General features: G+C 42.6%; 1 protein-coding gene across 1 annotated transcript in view; it reads left to right on the top strand.

Moving 5' to 3' along the window:
* The window catches only part of LOC134612022 (uncharacterized), an 81,809-nt gene extending 58,516 nt beyond the window's left edge, over window positions 1-23,293 (top strand). The window contains exons 3-6 of the mRNA XM_063456419.1: window positions 80-226; window positions 1,928-2,039; window positions 22,804-22,907; window positions 23,144-23,293. Coding sequence (XP_063312489.1) covers window positions 80-226; window positions 1,928-2,039; window positions 22,804-22,907; window positions 23,144-23,293 — 513 coding nt within the window. The remainder of the gene's footprint in view (window positions 1-79; window positions 227-1,927; window positions 2,040-22,803; window positions 22,908-23,143) is intronic.
* Window positions 23,294-23,590: the final 297 nt, after the last annotated feature.

Below are 23,590 nucleotides of genomic sequence, written 5' to 3'. Positions count from 1 at the left end.
ATTAATTATATTTAAAATGTAAGCAAAGTTAAATAAATGTTTATAGAAATGTATGAATTCTATTTGATTTTTTTTCTAGGTCTCGCAAAAAATTGGAGATGTGTTAGCTGAAAAATTGAAACCAGCACTTCAAGACACAAAGAGAAGACAAATGATATTCAAACTTCTGGGGCATGATTTTGTGGAGACATATTTCAGCGAATATCCTAATTTTCCCAGTCTGCTGGTAAGGGGCATACGGCAGCTACAATATGAGTCAGGGGAATGAATAGTATTTCACAGTACTCATTTATTTTCATTTAGAAGTGGAAGGACAGCTGGTCAGAGCGAAGACAATTTAAAAAAAAAAAAAAATAGCTAGTGAAAATCTGAAAGTGGCATTATCCTTCCATTCATTTATTATATCTTCTACATATTACAGTGAAGACGGCTGGGGCACTGTTTTGGCTATAATGTTAATTACATTTTTTCATTTTAGAGCCTGTACATTTTGTTTTCTTTTACCTGTCTCCGGATGTTAAAATAGAAACATTACAAATGACAAGGCTCATATATATATATGATGAATAATTCATGCATTTCAGCAGAAAGGAGACTGACAGCTACTGGGTTTGTTTATTCTATTAAAATGTTCCATTAAAATACATGATGATGAGTACATTATGGTCAGTTTTTCCACAGTGGTGAACTACGAGTTGTGACTATTTACCTTATTATTATTATTACATTGATGGTAGTCTAACATATAGTGAAGCTCCCCCTTGAATATACCCCTACTTTTGTTTAACATGTCTTATAGTAAAAGCGTTTTAACAAACCAGCAAAAGTATAAAAAGAACAAAAGTTAAAAAAAAAGATAAAGAGTGAGGAACCCTCAATAGCATAGGGTCCTAAATAGGAGGACTATTAAAGTAATAGGGGAGGGAACCCTACCTTTATTGATTCTAGGGACTAAGGCTACTTAAAGATAAAAGACTAATACAGACGTAGAGGGGAGAGGCTTAATAAATGCTCAGGGGTAAAAAAAAATAGCAACTGCGTCCCATTCAGTGTCAGGAGACTGAATAGATGCAGAAACCTCAAAGTTGCACTCCAAAACTGCGTAGATCCTAGAGCAAGTGAAAAAATGAAAACAAGCAAAAAACACATTGGAGAGTGTCTACATTAAAATGCAAATAAATAAATACAAAAACGATTTATACCTCTGGTGCACTGTTTAGGCAGATCCCTTCCACACCAGTAAGTAACTCTTATCCATAAACTTCTGCACTGCAGGGGTTTATGGACTGTATAATTATCTCCTAGAGCAGACTGATAAGCAGAAAGACGACTGCTGCTATCAATTTACATATAGCCCAGTTCACTGTAGAAGAAGCGAGAGCAGAAGAGGAGGAGAGAGACAGCACAGACACATCATGGACAAACTGATCTAGCCAGCCCAGAAAGTTTGTTTATAGTTTATAGCTTAAAAGAAGCAAGAGGTGGAACACCACTCTGACAAAAAAAAAAAAAGGTAAAATAGCTCAGATCTCGCATTTCTTTCCAAAATGTAGCACAGACATTGTAATTTTATCATGTTCTCTTCCGCAACCTGTTGTAGCCCTAAAAAGCCTGTTAAATGTATTGTATGCATATACCATACAAGTACTTGAAGGAGCATACATTTCTCATTTACCCTTTTAGTTTCATGGAGTTTCGCAAATCTTGCTGTTTCAAGCATCAACATACAGTGGCAAGAATGCAACTTGTGCAATAAACTGCGCAAAGAGAAGTTAATATTCCACTCCCATTCAAGATAAATAAGTAGCTGGTTTATGCTCTGCTTCTTCTACTCCCTAAGAGCCCTGTGAATGTTGTATTTGTATTATCAGTCAATCTCCCTGTTATATATCATATGTACACGACCTTTTGTTTGTTTACAATGTAGCTTTATCCAAATATGAGTGAACTAGAATATACACCTTTGGAGAAAAAAACTCAGGCTTGGCTTTTGAAACAATGTACAAAGGCAGCAGAAGAAACAGGATGCAATTTTTCAGGTGAGCATTGGGAGAATTTTCCACAATTGGGAGCAATTTAAAAATGTAATGAAAGTGCTGTTTATTTTTATTCTCTTCCAGAGGAGAACTTACATTAAAGGACCACTATAGGCACCCAGACCACTTCAGCTCAATGAAGTGGTCTGGGTGCCAGGTCCTGCCTCCTGTAAACATAGCAGTTTCAGAGAAACTGCTATGTTTACTTTAGGGTTAATCCATTCTCTAGTGGCTGTCTCATTGACAGCCGCTAGAGGCGCTTCTCACTGTGATTTTCACCGTGAGAAGACGCCAGCGTCCATAGGAAAGCATTCTCAAGCATTCTCTTGCCGCGCATGCGCATTCAGCCAATAACGTCGGAAGGAGGAGGAGAGTCCCCAGCGCCGAGGGAGCCCGGTGCTGGAGAAAGGTAAGAATTTAACCCCTTCCTCCAACTTCAGCCCGGTGGGAGGGGGTCCATGAGGGTGGGGGCACCCTCAGGGCACTATAGTGCCAGGAAAACGAGTTTGTTTTCCTGGCACTATAGTGGTCCTTTAATATAAATGTGCTAATTTTACTTCTTACCTCGGTTTAAGATTTGTTTGATGTTAGTGTATGATACAAAACAAAACAAAAAGCAAAATTAAAAAAATATATAACATGTTTATATTTCATCATGAAAAGCAGAACTACTGTTTGTTATAAGAACTCATAAGAATGCAGCCTACTTTATTTAAATAATTAACAGCAAAAAAATATTATATATTGCTTATCCTGTCATGATTTTTATTTTTTATCTTTCATTTATTGTATTAATATACAAGTCTGGAATGTTAATTTAACAAATAAAATAGTAAGTAGTAGGTATCTTGGTTGTGCCCTAGTGCTGAATGTGGTAAGTTATTTACTTTAGCTAGTAATATAGCTACATTTCCATTCTGACTAGTCTGGCATTCTTATTATATTCCAATTCTCTGTAGTTGTCAGGATTATAGTTGATCTAGCACGCAGAATAGTATCACACCTAGGACTAAGGATAACGTCTAACCGGACCTTAGAATGGCCGGACTTAATGTACCTGATAATAGTTAAAATACTTGCCGAGGTCAGGGACACAGAAAGGGACACAGCAATTAGAAAAGCCAGAAGTCAAGGAAAGCAGAAATTAGGGAAGTCAAAACGAGCCAAATACCAGAAAAACGCAATCTCGGATAACCAGCAAGTGGAAACCACGACAGAGCACTGACAGAAAGGTAATTTGGGTTTAAAAAACCCTCCTTAGTGTCAGGATACTGGTTGATCCATTACGCAGAACTGTATCACACCTAGGACTAAAAGTAACGTCTTACCGGGCCTTAGAATGGCAGGACTTAACGTACCAGAGAATAGTCAGAATACTTGCCGAGGTCGGGGACACAGAATCAGACACAACGATGAGGGAAAGCCAAAAGTCAAGGATACCAGAATACAGGGAAGTCAAACGAAGCCAAAGTCAATAACCAGAAATAAACGCTCAGAAACACACTCTCAGATAAACTACTAAGGGAAACCACGACAGGGCAATGAGGAAAAAAGGAGTTTAAATAAGTCTCCTTCAGATACGATCGGCCATACCCAGCCTTTGATCCCAGGATGTGCACGTCCTTTGCGTGACGTCATACTGTGGGCGGACGTGGGGTTACAAATTGGAATGGATCCACAGCGGCCGGCGGCCTTCAACATCAGATACAACGGCACGGGGCTGCTGAGTAGCACCTCCGTTAATGCCAGAAAGGCATTTACCATTACGGACACCACAAGGTAAGGATGAACATGTGACATTTAGGCGGTAATTGGCTGCCTCTGACCACTGACCACAAAACGTGTGTGCAGGTCTTTTATGTGACGTTGCACGCATGTTGGCGGAATCTTTGATGTGGGCGGAGTTTCCTATTAAAACTGGAACCTCCGCGGCCTGCGTCTCTAGGAACGCCGTACTCGCTGGGGACCGGAATAGAAGGAGGTCGGGCAGCGGTTTGCCGCGACCAAGGTAAGTATTACATTATTCTGTTGGCGTGGCCGCTATGTTTCAGTGCGGCCACGCTGGGAGCTGTGAAAGTAGTGCATTAATCCATACCTATTTGATATCTTGCCCGACAAATTGACGCATATTAGGTCACTTTTAACGACTTATGTGTAACTGATTAGATTGCATATTATATCTGGCGTTTTATTGAAATGTACTTTATTAGACTTTTGCTTATTTCACTTTGTCAATACTTTGTCAGTGTGTAGAAAATGTTTATCTTTTCCCTTGGTTTTAGTGCATTGATTTCTTTATACTTGAAAAATTGTTTAAAAACAAGAAATAAATCTACATTCCCTTTACTTTAGTCGTGACTCATGTCTTGTGCGGGCAAAGAATTCTGGCAGGGGGTATACACAAGACATGGGTCTGGTTGTATTTGTTTTGGTGCACAATGTGATACAAATAAATCAGAGGGCGCGAGGGTCTATATTAAGCCATTACTACCTCTCATTATTGCCCTGTCGTGGTTATTGCTAGCCATTCCTATTGTTTTGTTATTTCTGATAACTGACTTGGCTTGGCTGACAGCGGGATCCTCAATAGATACAGCCAATATCATTGCAGCCATCACTAGTAACAGCTGAGAGATTGACACTTGTAGATGGCATTAGCTCCACCCAGTGTCAGGCATAGGAGAAATACTGAGACAAAGTAGACCCTACAATGCTGCCACCCAGCCCAGGTGTTCCCTATTAAAGGTTAATAAGTATATAGGGGCAGGGGCGTATTAGCCGTGAGGCAAACAAGGCATTTGCCTTGGTCGGCATTTTCCAGGGGGCGGCAAAAAAAGCCGCCCCCAAATGCCCAAGGCAAATGTCTTGTTAGCCTTGTGGCTAACAGACATGCTGGCGGGCTGCTAGGCTGGGCGGGCGGCTGGCGAGGGAGCACTTCCCCTGAGCTGTCTGCTCAGCTCCCTCGCGCACCGCAGAGTGAGGCTGGGAGCCGGAAGATGACGTCATATTCCGGTTCCCAGCCTCACTCTGAGGCGCGCGAGGGAGCTGAGCAGACAGCTCAGGGGAAGTGCTCCCTCGCCAATGCCGCCAGCCCAGCAGCCACTGGATCACCAGGGGGGAAGAGAACCCACACCCCCAGCATTTCCAAAGGTAAGGAGGCTGGAGGGGGTTACATTTAAAAAACAAATATGTGAGTGTGTGTGTGTGTCTGTTAGTGTGTGTGTATGTCTGTTAGTGTGTGTGTATGTCTGTTAGTGTGTGTGTATGTCTGTTAGTGTGTGTGTATGTCTGTTAGTGTGTGTGTGTCTGTTAGTGTGTGTGTATGTCTGTTAGTGTGTGTGTATGTCTGTTAGTGTGTGTGTATGTCTGTTAGTGTGTGTGTGTGTCTGCTAGTGTGTATGTATGTCTGTTAGTGTGTGTGTGTGTCTGTATGTCTGTTAGTGTGTGTGTGTGTCTGTTAGTGTGTGTGTGTGTCTGTTAGTGTGTGTATGTATGTCTGTTAGTGTGTGTGTCTGTTAGTGTGTGTGTGTCTGTTAGTGTGTGTGTGTGTCTGTTAGTGTGTATGAATGTCTGTTAGTGTGTGTGTGTCTGTTAGTGTGTGTGTGTGTCTGTTAGTGTGTGTGTGTGTGTCTGTTGGGTTGGGTGGGGGTGGCGGGGGAAGGGTTGGGTGGGTGTGGCGGGGGAAGGGTTGGGTGGGGGTGGCGCGGGCGGGAGGGGGCGCCTGAGTTTTGTCCTGCCTAGGGCAGCACAAAACCAGGATACACCACTGTATAGGGGTTTAGAATAATACCCCTCTCTGTCTCATTAGAGATTTTTTTTTTTGCCTGAAGCTGAAGGAAGCAAGGTGAATTGTTAGTGTAGGACTCACCTAAGAGGCCATTGGAGTGAAACAAAAAACCTTAATTTGTTTAAATTTGCATAGGGATTTGGGGTAGTGTGCAGATAACTCTTTTCTTTGGTTTTTAAAGTAGACCCTACTTTTTTATATTACTAGATTTTATCTTTACATTTTGACAGTGACTCTTTAAGTAAGCTTAAGCTTATGGCCTCCAAGACTAACCCTTACCTCACATACCTGTCTCTTGCCCTCTCCTAAAGGGCAGCCCACCTTATTTGATTGTAAATTCCTGTCCTAATGTGTTTTACACCCCACCTCCTATAGAATGTAAGCTCGATCGAGCAGGGTCCTCTTCAACCTATTGTTCCTGTAAGTTTATTTGTAATTGTCCTATTTATAGTTAAATCCCCCTCTCATAATATTGTAAAGCGCTACGGAATCTGTTGGCGCTATATAAATGGCAATAATGAATAAAAGTAACCAAGGTGAACTGGCTGCACAAAGCCAAATGTGCAGACAAACAAGTAAAGCCATGAGAAGAACCTGTGAATCTGTGACTCATTTCAATGTGTTGTTTAAAAATAGGAACAATTGCAAGAAGGGTGGAGAGTGAATCTGCATTAATATGTGTCTGGTTGTTGAAAAAAAGTTTGTACATGCTGTGGCAAGGTCAGAGAGGCTTTCTATGTGAGTAATAGATTGGAGCGATCTCTATTCCCAGCATGATTGTTAATTGTTATCAACCAGGTGAATGTAATTAACCAGCCCTAGGGTTTTAAAAGGTTAGTCTCTGAAGACATCAGAGTCTAACAGCTGGGAGAGAGGAGGCAGTTAAGCCTGAGACTCTGAGAAAAAGGTAGTGTGTGAAACCTGCTAAAAGTGCTGTATTTCATTTTGTTTAAAACTGGGAACTAGATTAGCTGGCCAGTTGGCTAGTTAGTAATACTGTTGTTTAGTAAGTCTCCAAGTTGGAGTAGGATTTATTTTCTTTTTGTTTTATTTTGTGGGAGAGCACAACCTTGTATAAATTGTGGAAAGTGACAATAAACTGCAGTACTATTTTATCCTGACTGTTGCACTTGAAGTTTATTGTGAAGAGCCTGGTCATCCTGCCACAATGCATAATATTACTTATTTATGCTATATGTGGAAAAACATGTTTGTAATATAAACAGAACAAATATATAGAAAAAGGTGAACAACGCTAGCAGTATACAAAATATATATATTACATACGTAATTGGAGATACTTCTCGGTGGTATAGCTTAAAAGAAAAAACAAAATACAATAATAGTGCAATATATTTTGATGGTATAGTGGATGATGGAGGAATATATAATTCTCACTCACACTTTGGAGAGCTTTATTTTATCCTATTTATATGGGAAGGCCCTATGTCCTCAGCACAATTATTCATAGATCACCTTAACCATAATGATGAGGGGATCATCTTAACCTCTCATCTAAGCAAACAGACAGTTACCTTCCTAGATTTGGAGATTTACATTAAAGAAAATATAATATATACAAAAACCCACTTCAAGGAAGTACATGCAACACCTTTATCAGCTATGATAGCTGTCATAATGCAACATGGTTGGATGGAATACCTAAAAGCCAAATGCTTAGACTAAAGAGAAATTGCTCAGAACCTTCGGTATTCCAAACACAGGCTGTAGATATGAAGCAAAAGTTTGTACAAAGAGGCTATAATATTGAAAAAATTGACAAAACAATAACGTTAATTGATAAAACACAAAGAGAAATATTACTAAGTCAAAAACCCCTTCAGGATCCTCAGACTAATAAGTTCACTCTCCCCTTCATTTTCGATTATAATAATAAAAATAAACATATTAAAAAAATTATCAATAAAAATTGGCATCTACTCAAAGAAGACCCAATTTTAATAAAATCCCTACCAGAGAAACCCACCATAATATTCAGAGGTGCACCCAATTTAACTACAGCTTACAAAAAAACTTTACAAAAAATCAAAACACATGTAACAACAATTTTCTAACTATCAACAAAGGTTTCTATAGGTGCAATACATGCATAGCCTGTAAAAAAAACACACAAAATGGACAAGTGCACTTTAAATTTTAAATCCCACAGAAATGGAAAAAGTTTTAATATAAATGAAATTATTACGTGCAATAGCAATAATGTGGTTTACCTATTAGAGTGCCCTTGTGGACTACAATACATTGGAAGAACCATACGTCCACTAAAGATACGTATCAGCGAACATTGCCGCAATATTGAAAAGGGCTATAAAAATCACTCAGTATCTGCAAATTTTTTACAACATAATAAATAATAATAACAAATAATATTTAACAGTAATCACCTGCATGGAATATTCCAATGCCTCTCTCTAAATTGTCATGCCTCAACTACCGGTAATTCCTTGTCTCTTCCGGGTTGATGGAGTTTAGCCACACCCCTTCTCTGACGCGGTATCCCCACGCTACATAATGCGACCGCGCCAGATACAAGACGCTGGATTATTGAACAGCGTTACCGCGATATCAACCCGGCTAAAAGTTTCTCTGCAACCTCTACTTGTGTACCGAACCGGACTGGAATTCTACTTTACCCTCCTTCTCCTCTCCTTGACCACGGCTAGTATCTGGAATTTCCTCATCCTGCCTGAGAAACAACCCTCCCCGGAGGAGAACTCCGGGAACCTGATTTTTCACCCTTTGGAAGCTAAGTCAATTGTTATATCTGTGATAAGAGCTTACCTTCTCTCAAAACCGCTAAGCATTTCTGCTACAGCCTGCTCTCAAGTCCGTTAAGCATTCAGGCTACAGCTGCTCCCAGGCCTGCTATCTCTAACTCCAAAACGAATCACTCCTGTTACAACTTCATTTCTAACTTCCTCCATTTCCTTAAAACTTGCAAACACCAATGTGCTAGATTGCATGTATATCGGAAGCTGCTTACTCCAATTAAACCAACAGCGAAGTAATTAAAGATACAGTACCTATATTTTACATTATTGAATACACAGTTCCTATTCTATTCTCTAAGTATCCTAATCAACAATCTAAGTCCTAAGAAATCTGCAGTTGTGCTCCATATCAACCTATGTAAACGTTACATAAATACTTTGTTTAAACACCTATGCTGGCATAATATCCATCATTTTCTATGTGAAAATACCTATTTAACATATTACTTTCATTTGTATACTACTGTGCCGTCTTTTGGGCACTCACGGACTCTTTGCCCATATCCAAAATGGCGCCTGAAGGTCTTCCGTCCGCGTCATCGCGACGAAACTGGAAGTGACACACTATACACACCGGAATCCATTTCCACAATTACAGAAGATTTATAACCGAGAGGACCCCCTGCAGCAAGCATTCACTTTTGAAAAAGCCACGGCGAAACGCGTTAAGTGAGGAAGAACCACAGACTTTTTTTATTCTGACTGGTATTTTATATATTTGTTATTCCACTTTTAAATATTTGTTACAATAAAGTATATACATTTTTATATATACCCAGTCTATCTTAGTCCTACTTCCTACTCCATCTTGCTGCTGCTACATTTGGGTCCATTACATCCAAAGGTGGGGATTGTTCCACCTGAAGCTGTTGAAACTAGAGCAGGTCCATTGCTCTAGTATATGTAAGTAGGATCTTTTCTATTTGCGTTGTACATATACCTACTATCTATACCATTGGTTTCTTTTTATTTTTTCGTTCTATATACCACGAAAATCCATACCTATAAGTTCACCTAGAAGACTGCACACCAAGAAATCCACAGACGGGGATTATTCCATCCAGGCCCTTGAAATTGAGCTTATAAAGCTCTCCAAAGTGTGAGTGAGAATTATATATTACTCCATCATCCATTATACCAGCAAAATATATTGCACTATTATTGTATTTTGTTTTTTCTTTTAAGCTATACCACCGAGAAGTATCTCCAATTACGTATGTAATATATATATTTTGTATACTGCTAGCGCTGTTCACCCTTTTCTATATATTTGTCTTGTTTTTCACAAGGTTGAGGGAACACCTTGTTGATGAACTGCAGCTTATTCACAGATAGAGAGCACTTATTTTTGTAATTTTTATCTAATATAAACAGAAGATGGAAACTAAGATCAGCAAAATATAAAGGTAAAGATGCTATTAGTAAGTCTGAAACGAAAATCATATTAAAATGTAATATTTAAGAAAACTATAGCACTGGAAGACAGTAGCAGCTGGTTAAGTTTTCGGATTATGGGGCACTAGGCTTCACCCCTGCAATTTAATCCTGCCCCTTGCTGTAAACTTTGCCCTTAACCAGTTGGACTTTGCCCACTTAAAGCTATACTATAGGCACCAAAACAACTTTAGCTTAGCCCCTTAAGGACCGAGGACGGGTCAGGACCGTCATCGGCATTTTTGCATTGCCGACCGGTGACGGTCCAGAACCGTCCTAACGGTCTTAGTTACTTACCCGATCGCCGTCGTTCCCCCGGCGGCGATCGGCGGTGCTCCCAGTGTGGGGAGACTGTCTGCAGCCCAGACAGTCTCCCCATGGCGGATTTGGACCCCTGGGGCCATGTGATCGCTCAACAGAGCGACCACATGGTCACAATAGGTGTCCATGTGTCTGCCTGCACGGTGACTGTCTGTGCTGACAGGCAGTCTCCCTGCTAGTGTAAAATCATAAAAAAAAAAAAAAATTAAGTTAATGTTAATAAAAAAAAAAAAAAAAATTATATATGTTGTGACAAAAGTACTCCTTTCCCTTGGTACCTTGTCCTGGGATTGGGGTGTTACACACAGTCTTTTCAGGCTTTAGAGACACTTCACACGCTGGATGAGGTAAAAGGAATTGCTCTTTTATTGTGGCTCCAAAATAAATGCACAGTAAGGTATAAAGGTAACAAAATATACAAAACAAAAGCCTTGCTCTTCTGAGCACTAACTAAACAAAATAATCAGCTAACTGGGTTGGATGGCTTGTCCATTTCCCAACATAAACAACCTTACTGTTTCAGGTTTTCAGCTCTCTGTTTCCACTCACAGAAACCAAACACAATCTCCCCCCTTCCTTGGCAGGGGAGTACTTAATAGCACTGGTAATTGACAATCCTTTTCAGGTGAGTTAGATTAGGATTCAAACTCTGGAACTGGACTTTCTCACCTGTAGGTTACAAGCAACTTCCAAAATGTGGAGTGGAGCACTGGCCCACCCTACTCTCCAAGTACTCCACCCCAGGGCCCAAATATACACATATTTAAAGTGCAACATTCATTATAACATAACACATTTCCCTGGGGCTAATTACACCAAGTAGGATCCTTGCAAAATCTGGGGAGGTATATAGATTCCCTCCAGCACAATTCCTTGCTTTCGGTCACAATGTGTATATATATATATATATATATATATATGATATATAGACATATATTATACCTATATAATATATGTCTATATATCATATATATATATATATATATATATATAATGTCATGCTAAGTGTATTTTTATATTAATATGTACATATATTAATATAAAAATACACTTAGAATTAAATTACAAACGTATATATATCATATATATATAATAACTATATATATTGTATATATATATTATTATAAAATACAAATAATAAGTAATTTAAATTAAATAAAAAAATGTAAAAATAATAATTAAAAAAAAAAATTATATATCTATATGAAATTTTATTCTAACTGTATTTTGATATTAATATATATATATATATTTATATCAAAATACACTTAGAATGAAATTGTATATATATCTATGTATATATAAATAAATAAAAAGAATATGAAATATATATATGTCCATATACAAAATTACATAAATAATTATATAAATATACATGTAGACTTCAAATATCTAAATATGCATATATATTTAAATTCTACGTGTGTATTTATGTAATATTTTTACATAATTAAGTAATTTTATTGATTGCAATTTGAGGGACCTGCCTGCAAACCCAGGTCGAAAGTCCAGATAATTTAATTTGCTAGCACTGTATTTTACCCTGTAACGTTCTACGACACCCTAAAACCTGTTCATGGGGGGTACTGTTTTACTCGGGAGACTTTGCTGAATACAAATATTAGTGATTCAAAACAGTAAAACATATCACAGCGATGATATTGTCAGTGAAAGTGACTTTTTTTTTTGCATTTTTCACACACAAACAGCACTTTTACTGATGATATAATTGTTGTGATACATTTTCCAGTTTTGAAACACTAATATTTGTGTTCAGCAAAGTCTCCTGAGTATAACAGTACCCCCCCATGTACAGGTTTTATAGCGTTTTTGAAAGTTAAAGGGTCAAAAATATGGGTCAAATATTTTTACATTGAAAATGGCCAGGTTGGTTACGTTGCCTTTGAGAGCGTATGGTAGCCCAGAAATGAGAATTACCCCCATGATGGCATACCATTTGCAAAAGAAGACAACCCAAGGTATTGCAAATGGGGTATGTCCAGTCTTTTTTAGTAACCACTTAGTCACAAACACTGGCCAAAATTAGCGTTCAATTTAGTTTTTTACTTTTTTCACACACAAACAAATATGAACGCTAACTTTGGCCAGTGTTTGCGACTAAGTGGCTACTAAAAAAGTCTGGGCATACCCCATATTAAATACCCTGGGTTGTCTACTTTAAAAAAAATATGTACATGTGGGGTGTTAGTCAGAGATTTATGACAGATAATAGTGTTACAATGTCACTATTGATACATTTTAAAAATGTATGTTTTGAAACCGCAATATCCTACTTGTACTTATAGCCCTATAACATGCAAAAAACATGTAAACACTGGGTATTTTTAAACTCAGGGCAACATTTTTAATCTATTTAGCAGTTTTGTTTTATTCACTTTTGTAGATGAGTAAAAGATTTTTCACTTAAAAGTCAAAAAACATGTATTTCTTTCAATTTTTCATCATATTATTTCATTTTTTTTTAAATTAAATTAGATGAGATTATATAAATAATGGTATGTAAAGAAAGCCCCTTTTGTCCTGAAAAAAACAATATATAATTTGTATGAGAACAGTAAATGAGAGAGTGGAAAATTACAGCTAAACACAACAAAAGTGTAAAAAGATGCCTGGTCGCAAATGTACAACATCGCAAAAACAGTCCGGTCCTTAAGGGGTTAATGAAGCAGTTTTGGTGTATAGATCATGTTTATGCCCAACATGCCTCTGCAGTCTGCTACTTAGGAGTTAAATCACTTTTGTTTGTCATGAAAAAAATGGTTTCTTATGTTACTTTCTAAGTTTTTTTTTTTTTTAATAAATCTGTTTTATTAGTATGATACGAGGTCAGAGGTTCAAGTGTACAGACATATTCGTGAGCGAGGACTCGCAGGTCCTAATTGCTCGAAACCTGAAAAAGTATTATACAAAATAAGTGAACTGTTAACATACAGAATTATACATGACATATACATATTCGGCAAGGAAGACGTAGTGTTATAAACAGCGTTCAACATATAATGATACCATCCTAATGTGCCGCATAACAGAGCGGACAGCTAGAGGTCACCTTTGTGTAGTGCGCTACGTGTCTGAAGTGTACCCTACTAGTTGTGGTGGGGTACGTGAGGCATTGTGATTAGCGTCGCTATAGCGAGGTGCAGTCCAGGTCGGGTATAGCTAGATATCATGGGTCTTCGTGTGGCTATGAGGCACTGCGTCACCCGCTTGTAGGAGTATGTGCGTGCGTTAGCGGTCATGCGGACCGCCGCTATTCTACTAAACACCACATCTCCACTCAAGTCAATTGTGTATGAGACCCTAAACCCTCAACCAATTCCGTGAGAGGCAGTGTGAGGCAAACCCAATGTCCACCTGGCCGAATCGCCCGGCCCCTACATTAATAGAAATGTGTCACCACATCTAGCGTGTATTATAGTCATGCGTTTGTAACAGTTAGGGATCCTAGAGAAGAATCAAGAATATATAGATGGAGAGAGAAAAAGAATTGAGAGAGAGAGTAGAATAGGATAGGAGAGTTGCTCCCAAGTTCAGTTATAGATGGTTTAGGGAGGATATGGAGGGTAGGGGTGGTCAAACCCCGCCGGGCCAGGTGCCCTTTCTTCCAACTCTCAGTGGCCATTAGATATGAATGCAAACCATGGTTGCCACTGCTCCGCATGTCTGTCCCCCCTACCAAGCAACGAGGCCCGAGTAGCTTCCGCTCCCTGAATCTCCTCCACCCTACGAATCCATTCTTCCTTCTTGGGAATCTCTGTCTTCTTCCAGTATAGGGGGATCAATGCTTTGGCCGCATTAAGGAGATGGCGCAGGATCGATTTTTTGTATCCAGCAATTGACAGCGTCGAAATATGTAGGAGGGCTAGCGCCGCCGTCCATTCCGTCGTCGCTCCCAAGATTTCGACGATCGCATCCCTGACCATGTCCCAGAATGGGACTATAAGGCGACAGTCCCACCAAATGTGTACGATCGTGCCCCTTTCCTCAAGACACCTCCAGCATGTCGGGGGCGTCGTTGGAAAAATCCTATGGAGTAATATGGGTGTCCGGTACCATAGGGCCAGTAGTTTATAGTTCGTTTCCTGGTATTGAGTGCAGACGGAGCTTTTGTGCTGCCAGAGCAGCGCAGTTTCCCATTGCTGGGACGTAAAGGCAGTACTTAACAAAGTCTCCCATTGCCTGCGGAAGACATTATTCTCTGTCAAGTGTCCCACCACCAAGTGTTGGTAGAGGGTGGATATAGGTTTTCCCAGCGATGAGCCCCTTTCGCAGCGCCGTTCAAACCAGGTGAGGTCTCTGTGTAGTTTCTCCTTGTTGCGTACATTATTGTAGTAGTGCTGTACCTGCATATAACGTAGTGTGAGCAGAGGCGTCCGTGGCGATTGTCCCAGTAGGGAATCCAGGGATTTCAGGGCGCCATTACGCAGGACTGTGGATATGGGAACATGGGTGCGGCTCTCTGCAAAGGGCCATGCGCTTGGTGGGATGCCCCCGCCTATCGCCGGGTTATGGATGATGGGGAGTAAGGGACTAGGTGTGGGCGAGACATGCGGTTGTTCTCTCGCGTGTTTCCAGCTGATGAGCGTTTGTGTTATGATGTCTACCGAGTTCCCCTTGTCAACTGCCATAGGTCTTCCCGCCCAGATGGCGTATTTTAGTTGTGCCTCCTGCCCATCCTTAGTCAGTGTCACCCACTGTTTCTGGTGCGTGGTTGCATGCCATTCCAGGATGCGCTGGAGGGTCGTGGCCTGGTGGTATTTTTTAAAATCTGGCAATGCCAGTCCCCCACGGCATCGTGGTAAGCAAAGTAGATCGTGGCGGAGCCGCGGTCTCTCGCCTTTCCAGACATAGCGGAGAATTGCCGATCTCAGTGTGGAGAAGAAATGTGGAGGAATGGCCCAGGGTAGAGTTTGAAATGCATACAGGAGCCTGGGTAGAACATTCATTTTAAGGACAGCGATTCGTCCAAACCATGAAACGTGTGGGTATGCCCATCTTTCCAGGTCCGCCAGGATCGTCTTCAAGAGTGGAGGGAAGTTTAGAGGGTATAGGTCGCTCGGGTCCGACGTGAGCCATATCCCAAGATATTTCATTTTACTGGGACACCAGCGGAAGGGGAACAGGGTATCCAAAGCCCAATATTCAGCTTCCGGAATGGTAATATTAAGTACCTCGCATTTGGACAGGTTAAGTTTGAAACCTGATATTGTGCCGAATTGCTCAAGCGCGGCCATCAAGCAGGGCATGGTGACGCGAGGTGAGGAAATGAAGAACAAAAGGTCATCCGCATATGCGGCCACTTTATGTTCCACCCCTCGCCACGAGTATCCCCTAACGTCTGGATGTTGTCGAATAGTTTGAAGTAGGGGTTCTAAGGACATGGCAAAGAGCAGGGGCGACAGTGGGCATCCCTGCCTTGTGCCGTTGGAGATTGCAAAATCCGCCGTTAGCGCCCCATTCACACGAACCGCGGCCCGCGGATTGTGGTACAGCGCCCGTATCCATGTGAGGAACCTCTGTCCCAACCCCATAGCGCCAAGGGTGGTAAGCATGTATGGCCATTTTACCCTGTCAAACGCCTTCTCAGCGTCGGTGGAGAGGAGGAGGAGAGGTTGTCCCTGCGTGCGCGCTCTATGTTGAATTGCGAATACCCTCAGGGTGCTATCTCTTGCCTCTCGGCCGGGGATGAATCCTGTCTGATCCATATGTATGAGTGCCGGTAGAACAAATCTGAGTCTTGTTGCAAGTGCCTTAGTAAATAGCTTAGCATCCACATTTAGAAGGGAAATTGGGCGATAATTGCTACATATCGTGGGGTCTTTTCCCGGTTTCGGCAGGACAGTGATAATAGCAGCCTGGGATTCCGTTCCGAAGGTCTCCCCTGTAGCTATCGCATTCAGAGCCTTCGTGAACCAAGGTAACAGTATGGTCGAGAATGCTTTATAGTACCCCACGGAAAATCCGTCTGGGCCCGGTGCCTTGCCCGTCTTGGTCGATTTCAAGGCCGTTTTTAATTCCTCCTCAGTGATCAGCCCGTCCAGCGTCTCTGCTGTATCGGGGCCGATCGTCCTCTCCACCGACTCTCGCAAGTAGTTCCGCGTCAGGATGCCTTCGTCAAGTGCAGCAACATCGTCGTCTGTCGCGTGTATATTGTAAAGTGAGTGATAGTATTTCTTAAATTCCTCAGCTATCTCAGCCGGGAAGATCGTGGAGGTGCCCGAAGAGAGGCGTAGGCTGCGAACCTGTGAACGGGGGGCATTCCCCTTCAGGAGATGAGCTAGGTATTTCCCCCCCTTGTTGGCATGAGTATAGAAGAACCCCCGATTGCGTTGTAGGGAATTGAGATAACGTTTTGTGAGAAGATCCTTCAGTTGTCGTCTGGCCTGCATGAGTTTCCCATATGTCTCCATTAGGTGAGAGTGTTTGTGTTGCTGTTCTAGAGCTGATATTGATTTGTATAGATCCGCCATTTCGAGTGCAGCTGCTTTCTTTTTGTGGGACGCTATTCGGATGAGTGTGCCTCTAATAACGCTTTTATGTGCCTCCCAAATCGACACTGGAGAGGTTTCCGGCACGTCGTTTTCTTGGAAATACTGTTCTAAAGCTTGGGCAACTTGGGTCCGTGTCCCAGGATCGAGTAGAAGGGCTTCATTCAGCCTCCACGACCACGACGAGGGCCGATAGAGAGGAGATTCAAGGTCCACTGTGACCGTGTTGTGATCTGACCACGTGGCTGGATCTATGGTAGCGGAGATGAGCCTCTGTAGGCCCAGTTGGCGAATAAAAACATAATCGATGCGGGAGTACCGATCATGCAACGCCGAATAATAGGTGTAGTCTTTGGTGGAGGGGTGAAGGGCCCTCCAGCAGTCTACCAGACCCATATCTCCCAGCGACCGTTTCATAGAACGCAAGTGTAGATGGGAGATACTGCTATGTCCCGTGGAGGTGTCCATGATGGGGTCCAGGGATGCGTTGAGATCCCCCCCCAGGATGAGTGCACCTTCCGAGAAGTTGTTTAGTTTATTCAGCATTCCTCTGAGGAACTGAGCTTGTCGGGCATTAGGTACGTAGGCCGTGGCAAACGTGTACATCATGCCCGAGATCGTCCCCTTCAGAAAAAGATAGCGTCCCTGTGAATCAAGCTGACTGTCCAGCTTCTGGAAGTCCAGGTGCGCTGCTATTAGGATGGCCACCCCTGCTTTCCGCGATGTTGGATGATCGCAGAAATAATTGATCGGGAAATGTTTGTTATGTAATCTGGGAGCTGCCCCAGTTCGGAAGTGCGTTTCCTGTAGCAACGCCACCGAGATATGATTCTTTTTTAATTCTCGAAGTAGATGGGTCCGTCGCTCAGGTATGTTCAGGCCCCTGCAGTTAATAGTGCGGACAGACAAGGGAGCAGGGCGATAAGCACCAGGCTCCGCACTCCCCTTTCCGGGATCCATTGTAATGAAGTATACCCTCCCGTCACCTTAGGTGGGCAAATCCAGGGGGGGTCACAACCGCCCTAGCGCGGGTCAAGGAGAGGCCCAGAGGGACAGACCACCCCGGGTGCAGGGCAGGAGGGGGTAGGTCAGAGGAGGGAGAGACTCAAGAACGAGGAGAGAAGATTAGAGAAGAGAAGTAAACGCCCGTGGCAACGGGTGTTACAGCTGAGACAGAAGGCGTCCCAGAAGATCCACCCCCTTATGGGGGGTGACTCGTGCTACGGTCGGAGGCAAAGGGAGTCCGTACCGGCAGCTAGGCCAGGTATCAGGAGGCCCCAGGTTCCGCCGTGTAGGGTAAGCACGAGTGCGTGTTGGGATGTGCGGTTCGGCACCAGACAAGAGTGTTAGAGTATGTATGGGATTGGGAGGGTCCCTACACCCCAACCCCTGACAATGTGTTACGTGAAGTACAAATTAGCGCGATCTGTAAAAAATTTTTTGTATGCGTGAATAATAGAACAGCCATAAGGGCATAACCGTAGCCCATGGATGATAATAATACAATAATTCAATAATTCAAAAGCCAGTAACTATGTAATTTAAGCGGTGTTAATAACAAAGCGCCACAACTTCTGTCCTGTATCCCTACCAGGTGAGGCCCCAAATAGCCATAGAGGTCTAGCCTGCCCCGTGTCATATGCATAGTCGTCGTCGGGGGACCTGGTGTCTAAGGGGGGGGGGGGGGGGAGATTCAATACTGTGACATAATACCGTGAGCATTACTGGAACCCCATTACTATGAGTGTTACCAAAGATACTATACCGTGAGTGTGACTAGAGACACAGTACTGTGAACTTTACTGGAGACACAATGCTGGGATTAGTACTGTAGACACATTACTGTGTGCATTACTGGAGGCACAATACTGTGATTATTACTGGAGACACATTACTGTGAACATCACTGGAGACACAATACTGTGAGTGTTACAGAAGGCACAATACTATGAGCATTGCTGGAGACACATTACTGTGAGCATTACTGGAGACACAATACTGTGAGCATTACTGGAGACATAATACTGTGAGCATTACAGGAGACACAATACTGTGAGTATTACTGGAGACACATTACTGTGAGCATTACTATAGACACAATACTGTGAGTGCTACAGACAATACAGTGACACAGTACCGTGTGCATTACTGGCTATACGCTGCTGTGTTACTGAAGACACATTACCGTGAGTGTTACTTGAGACATAGTACTGTGAGCATTACTGGAGACACAATACTGTGAGTATTACTGGAGACACATTACTGTGAACATTACTGGAGACACAATACTGTGAGTGTTACATAAGGTACAATGCTTTGAGCAATATTGGAGACACATTACTATGAGCATTATTGGAGATACAATCCTGTGAGCATTACTGGAGACTCAATACTGTGAGTATTAGTGAAGGTACATTACTGTGAGCATTACTGGAGACACAATACTGTGAACGTTACAGAGAATACAGTGACACAATACCGTGAGCATTACTGGCTATACACTGCTGTATTACTGAAGACACATTACCGTGAGTATTACTGGAGACACAGTACTGTGGGCATTACTGGAGACGTATTACTGTGAGCATTGCTGGAGATACAATACTGCGAGTATTACTGGAGACACGGTACTGAGTATGCTACTGGAGACTCAACATTGTGAACACTACTGGAGACAGAGCACTGTGAGTGTCATTGGAGATACAATACCGTGAGTACCATTGGAGACAGTATTCAGAGTGTCGCTGGATATACAACACTGTGAGTACCGCTAGAGACATGGTACTGTGAGCATAATAAGAAACAATAACAATATAAAAGGGTGGGTGGAAAGTAGTGAGACCCACGTGCAAGTAAGCCTGTGTAAGGGGCACTCCAGCCCTAGTTACAAAATGTAAAAATAGAAAGTACAGTGCGCGATAGACAGTAAGCTTATAATGCGGTAGCTGGGGGGGGGGGGGGGGGATATACAGGGAATATACTTTTTTTTTTTGCATATTATTATTTTTTTTGTTTGTTTTGTTTTTTTTTTTTTGTTTTTTTTTTTTGTTTGCTTTATTTATTTATAGGGGGGGGGGGGGGAGACATGCATATTCTGGCGTATCCTTTATTGCTCTGACTAATATATCCTAAGTCTTGCTTACAGTGTGAATTTTTATAGAGGAGTCGTTTATTTATTATTATGTTTCTTCCCTTTCTCTTTCTTTTCTCTTTATTCCTCTTTTTATTTATTTATTTTTATACATATTGTATGTGGCTTGTATTTTTTATTCCTGACTTTTGATACCTTTGTCTAGTCGGGGGAAAGGAAAAAGAGGGGGGGGGGGAGGGGGGGGACGGGGCAATCAAGAGCATATGGGGAGTGGTGAGACCCAATCACAGAGTAAAACACATCGTAGGCATAAGTCCCCACACCATCCATGCCTGCAATTATAGTCCAATGCATGCCACCCCAAGACCCCCTCCCAAAACCCCCAGCGTCCAGAAGTGCAGTCCTGCGATTACAGGATCCAATTGCCCCCACGTTGACACTGTCCTGGCAAGGGGCAAGGGGTACAATACAGGCATAAAGATTACTGCATAGGGACGGTGCCCCGGAACCCCCAGTACCCACACCCCCCCAAACAAATAGAGTGTAACCACATCAGCCCTGTGATGATACCTTTGGCCCAGGAGGCTCCAATGTCACACGGGGGGGGATGCGGACCCAGCTCGGTGGGCGCAAGGGGTGACCCAGGTAGGGGAGGACAGTACTTACTCAGCTTGGTCCCCGGAACCCTGTCGACGACGCTGGTATGGTCGACCCATTGGAGATCCGCCTCCGCGTCTGCGGGGAGCACCCCTCTGCCTAGGTTCCTGCCCTTGAGGGCCTAGGATCCAATTCATGACCGGAGTAGGTGGTAGATTAAGCTCTTGTAGGAACCGTGGAACGTCTTCAGGCCATCTAGCCGATATCCAGGTATTGTGGTGGCGTGCCATCAGTGCAAAAGGAAATCCCCACTTGTAGGTGATGTTGTTTTCACGGAGCATTGTTGTCACCGGCCGGAGCGCCCTCCTTGCTTCCAGAGTGAGTGGAGAAAGATCATTATATAGGGATATGGGAGTACCGTGGAAGAGCCATGTGGGCTGTGTCCTGGCCTTTTTCATGATCATGTCCTTAACAGGGAAGGATTGGAGGCAACAGATCATATCTCTTGGGCCATCATCCGCCGCCCGTGGTCGTAATGCTCTATGTGCACGTTCAAAAGCAAATGTTTGAGGAGCTTCGGCGCCCAGTATGCTCGTGAAGAGCTCCGTGAGTAGGTCTTGGGGATTCTCCCTCCCTTCAGTCTCCGGGATCCCCCGGATCCTGACATTGTGCCTCCGGCCCCTATTATCCAGATCCTCCAAGTGCCGTCGCATGTGGAGGATTAAGTCTCCCTGTCTGGAGACAGCAAGGTCGGTAGCCGCGTGCTGTGCAGCCTGTGAGGCAGTAGAGTGTTCCAAGGCCTGTATACGGCCTGCCTGCTCTCCCACTTCCGACCGCAGCCCAGCCATCTCAGCTCTCATGGCGTCTTGGATCGTGGTGGTGAGGGTGAGGAGATCAGCCTTAGTAGCCATGGCAGCCATGGCAGCTGCCATGGTCCTCAGTTCGGTGCTGATCCGGTCCAAGGCTGGGGAGTCGCCACTTGCCATCGAGGTAGGTAACCGCGTGGTCGGGCTTGGGCCCGGGTTCTCAGTCTCGCCGGGTGTTTCACGAGGCGGCTGCAGAAAACCATCCATCGGCCCCTGCTGTGGGTTTGAGTGTGGGTTCTTAGGGGTCTGTGGGTTATCTGTGCGGCGGCTACGGCCCATTTGTGTTCTATTGCGTATGGGAGATCGCTTCATAGGGGTGAGGTGTAGCGGAGCTCAGACTCTAAGCAGCCATCTTAGTCGGTGTCGAAGCCACGCCCCGTTACTTTCTAAGTTTGTCTAAGTTTTTTTTATCTTCTGCTCTGTTAATTGAACTTTAATCACACACGCGAGTCTCCTGCAGGCTTTACCTGGACATTAACAAGAGCAGGATATAGGAATTTCCAAAATATGGGAAGTTTATACATTAGATATCTCTTCATAGAAAGTGTTTAGGAAGGATGTTCAGGTCACAGGTAAGGGCTGCATAAACAAAGTGATTTAAAGGGAAATTATAGCACTAGGAATACAAAGTTGTATTCCTAGCACTATAGTAGCCTCTGCTCCCCCCGCCCCCTCGTGCCCCCTCTCCTGCACAGTCAATAAAAGGATAAAAATCTGTCACTTACCTGATTCCAGCGCCAATGTCCCTCAGCGCTGGGTCAGGATCCGCCTCTGCCCCTACTCCCTTGACATAAGCCGATGGGGGTACCTAATGCGCATGCGTGGAAAGCACCAAGATCGCATCAGATGTTCCCCTTATCAAGGCATTGAATCATGCTTTTCTGTGGGGTTTTAGCTGACACTGGATGTTTTAATGCAAAGCATGAGGACATCCAGTTTCATTTAGCAGAGCAAAAGTCTGCTAAGGACCCAGAAGCGACTTTATTGGCTGTCTAGTAAGCAGCCACTACAGGTGGAGTAAAACCCTGCAAGGTAATTATTGCAGTATCTGAATAACAGCAATAATTTCAAATGCAGGGTTAAGGGGACAGGGACACTGCACCCAGACCACTTCAATGTGTTGAAGTGGTCTCGGTGTCTATAGTGTCCCTTTAAGAACTAAATGGCAGGAAATTGAGCTGTGAGACTGCAGGGACATGATCTACTGTATATACTGAAACTGCATCATTAAACTAAACTTGTTTTGGTAGCAATGTCTTTTGTATTTGTATGGACAGTCTTGAATGACACAACTGCTGAACACTTTGCAATTGCAGCTGGCTCCAATATAGACTATGAATCTATGTCCATTGTTCTTTTCTTTTTTATAGATGGTGAACTTTCAATGGAAATGACCAGTTTTGTGAACCATACTTATAGTCTTGTTGAAAAAGAGATGGAACTACATCTTGCCAAGCATGAAATTAAGGAAAAGGTGAATCTGTAAACATATATTTTTTGTTTAATTTGTTTTGTCACAGTGTTACGTTAATTACAAGTAATGGCAAATAAACCTAATACACATATGGCATATAAAACATAGGCCTATTGGTTGTAGAGAAAGAAAGACATTACAAAAAAAAAAGGAAATGCAGATTGCAGTTGGATATAAGAATTAATTGTTTTTTTATACTAGTTACTTCAAACTTAATAATATCCTTTGACTTTTAGGAAAGCAATTCAAATGTGAATCGGTTTATGCTGAGATCATTTTTAAAGCAACGACGAAATTCAGTTCAAAGTGCAGACATTCATTTTACAGTAGCAAGTCCATCAACAATAAAGCTCAAGCATGTTAAAGGTAACACAATTATTCTGTAAACCAAATTGCCAACTTGTGTGGGATGGGCTGTAACCATAATAAAAGTAACTTGATGCAGCTGCCCATACCATTTATCTATTCATGCCGCAAGCCTGTGTGGAAGGGGCTGTGAAACTTACTTAACACTAGTTTGCAGCTAAGCATCTTTACACTAAGGACACTTACATGTGTTGGAGATTCCGTAATCCCTTCTTAAACAAACAAGGTCCAGCTGCATCCCATTCATACCAAATGCCAGCAAGCGTGAGAAGCTTTGTAAGCGTTATTTAAATCTACTGTCCAAGCATTTAATTGTT

This window comes from Pelobates fuscus, chromosome 1, assembly GCF_036172605.1.
Source record: "Pelobates fuscus isolate aPelFus1 chromosome 1, aPelFus1.pri, whole genome shotgun sequence".
In the NCBI taxonomy this organism is placed as follows: Eukaryota; Metazoa; Chordata; class Amphibia; order Anura; family Pelobatidae; genus Pelobates; species Pelobates fuscus.
This window is presented reverse-complemented; position numbering and strand designations above follow the sequence as displayed.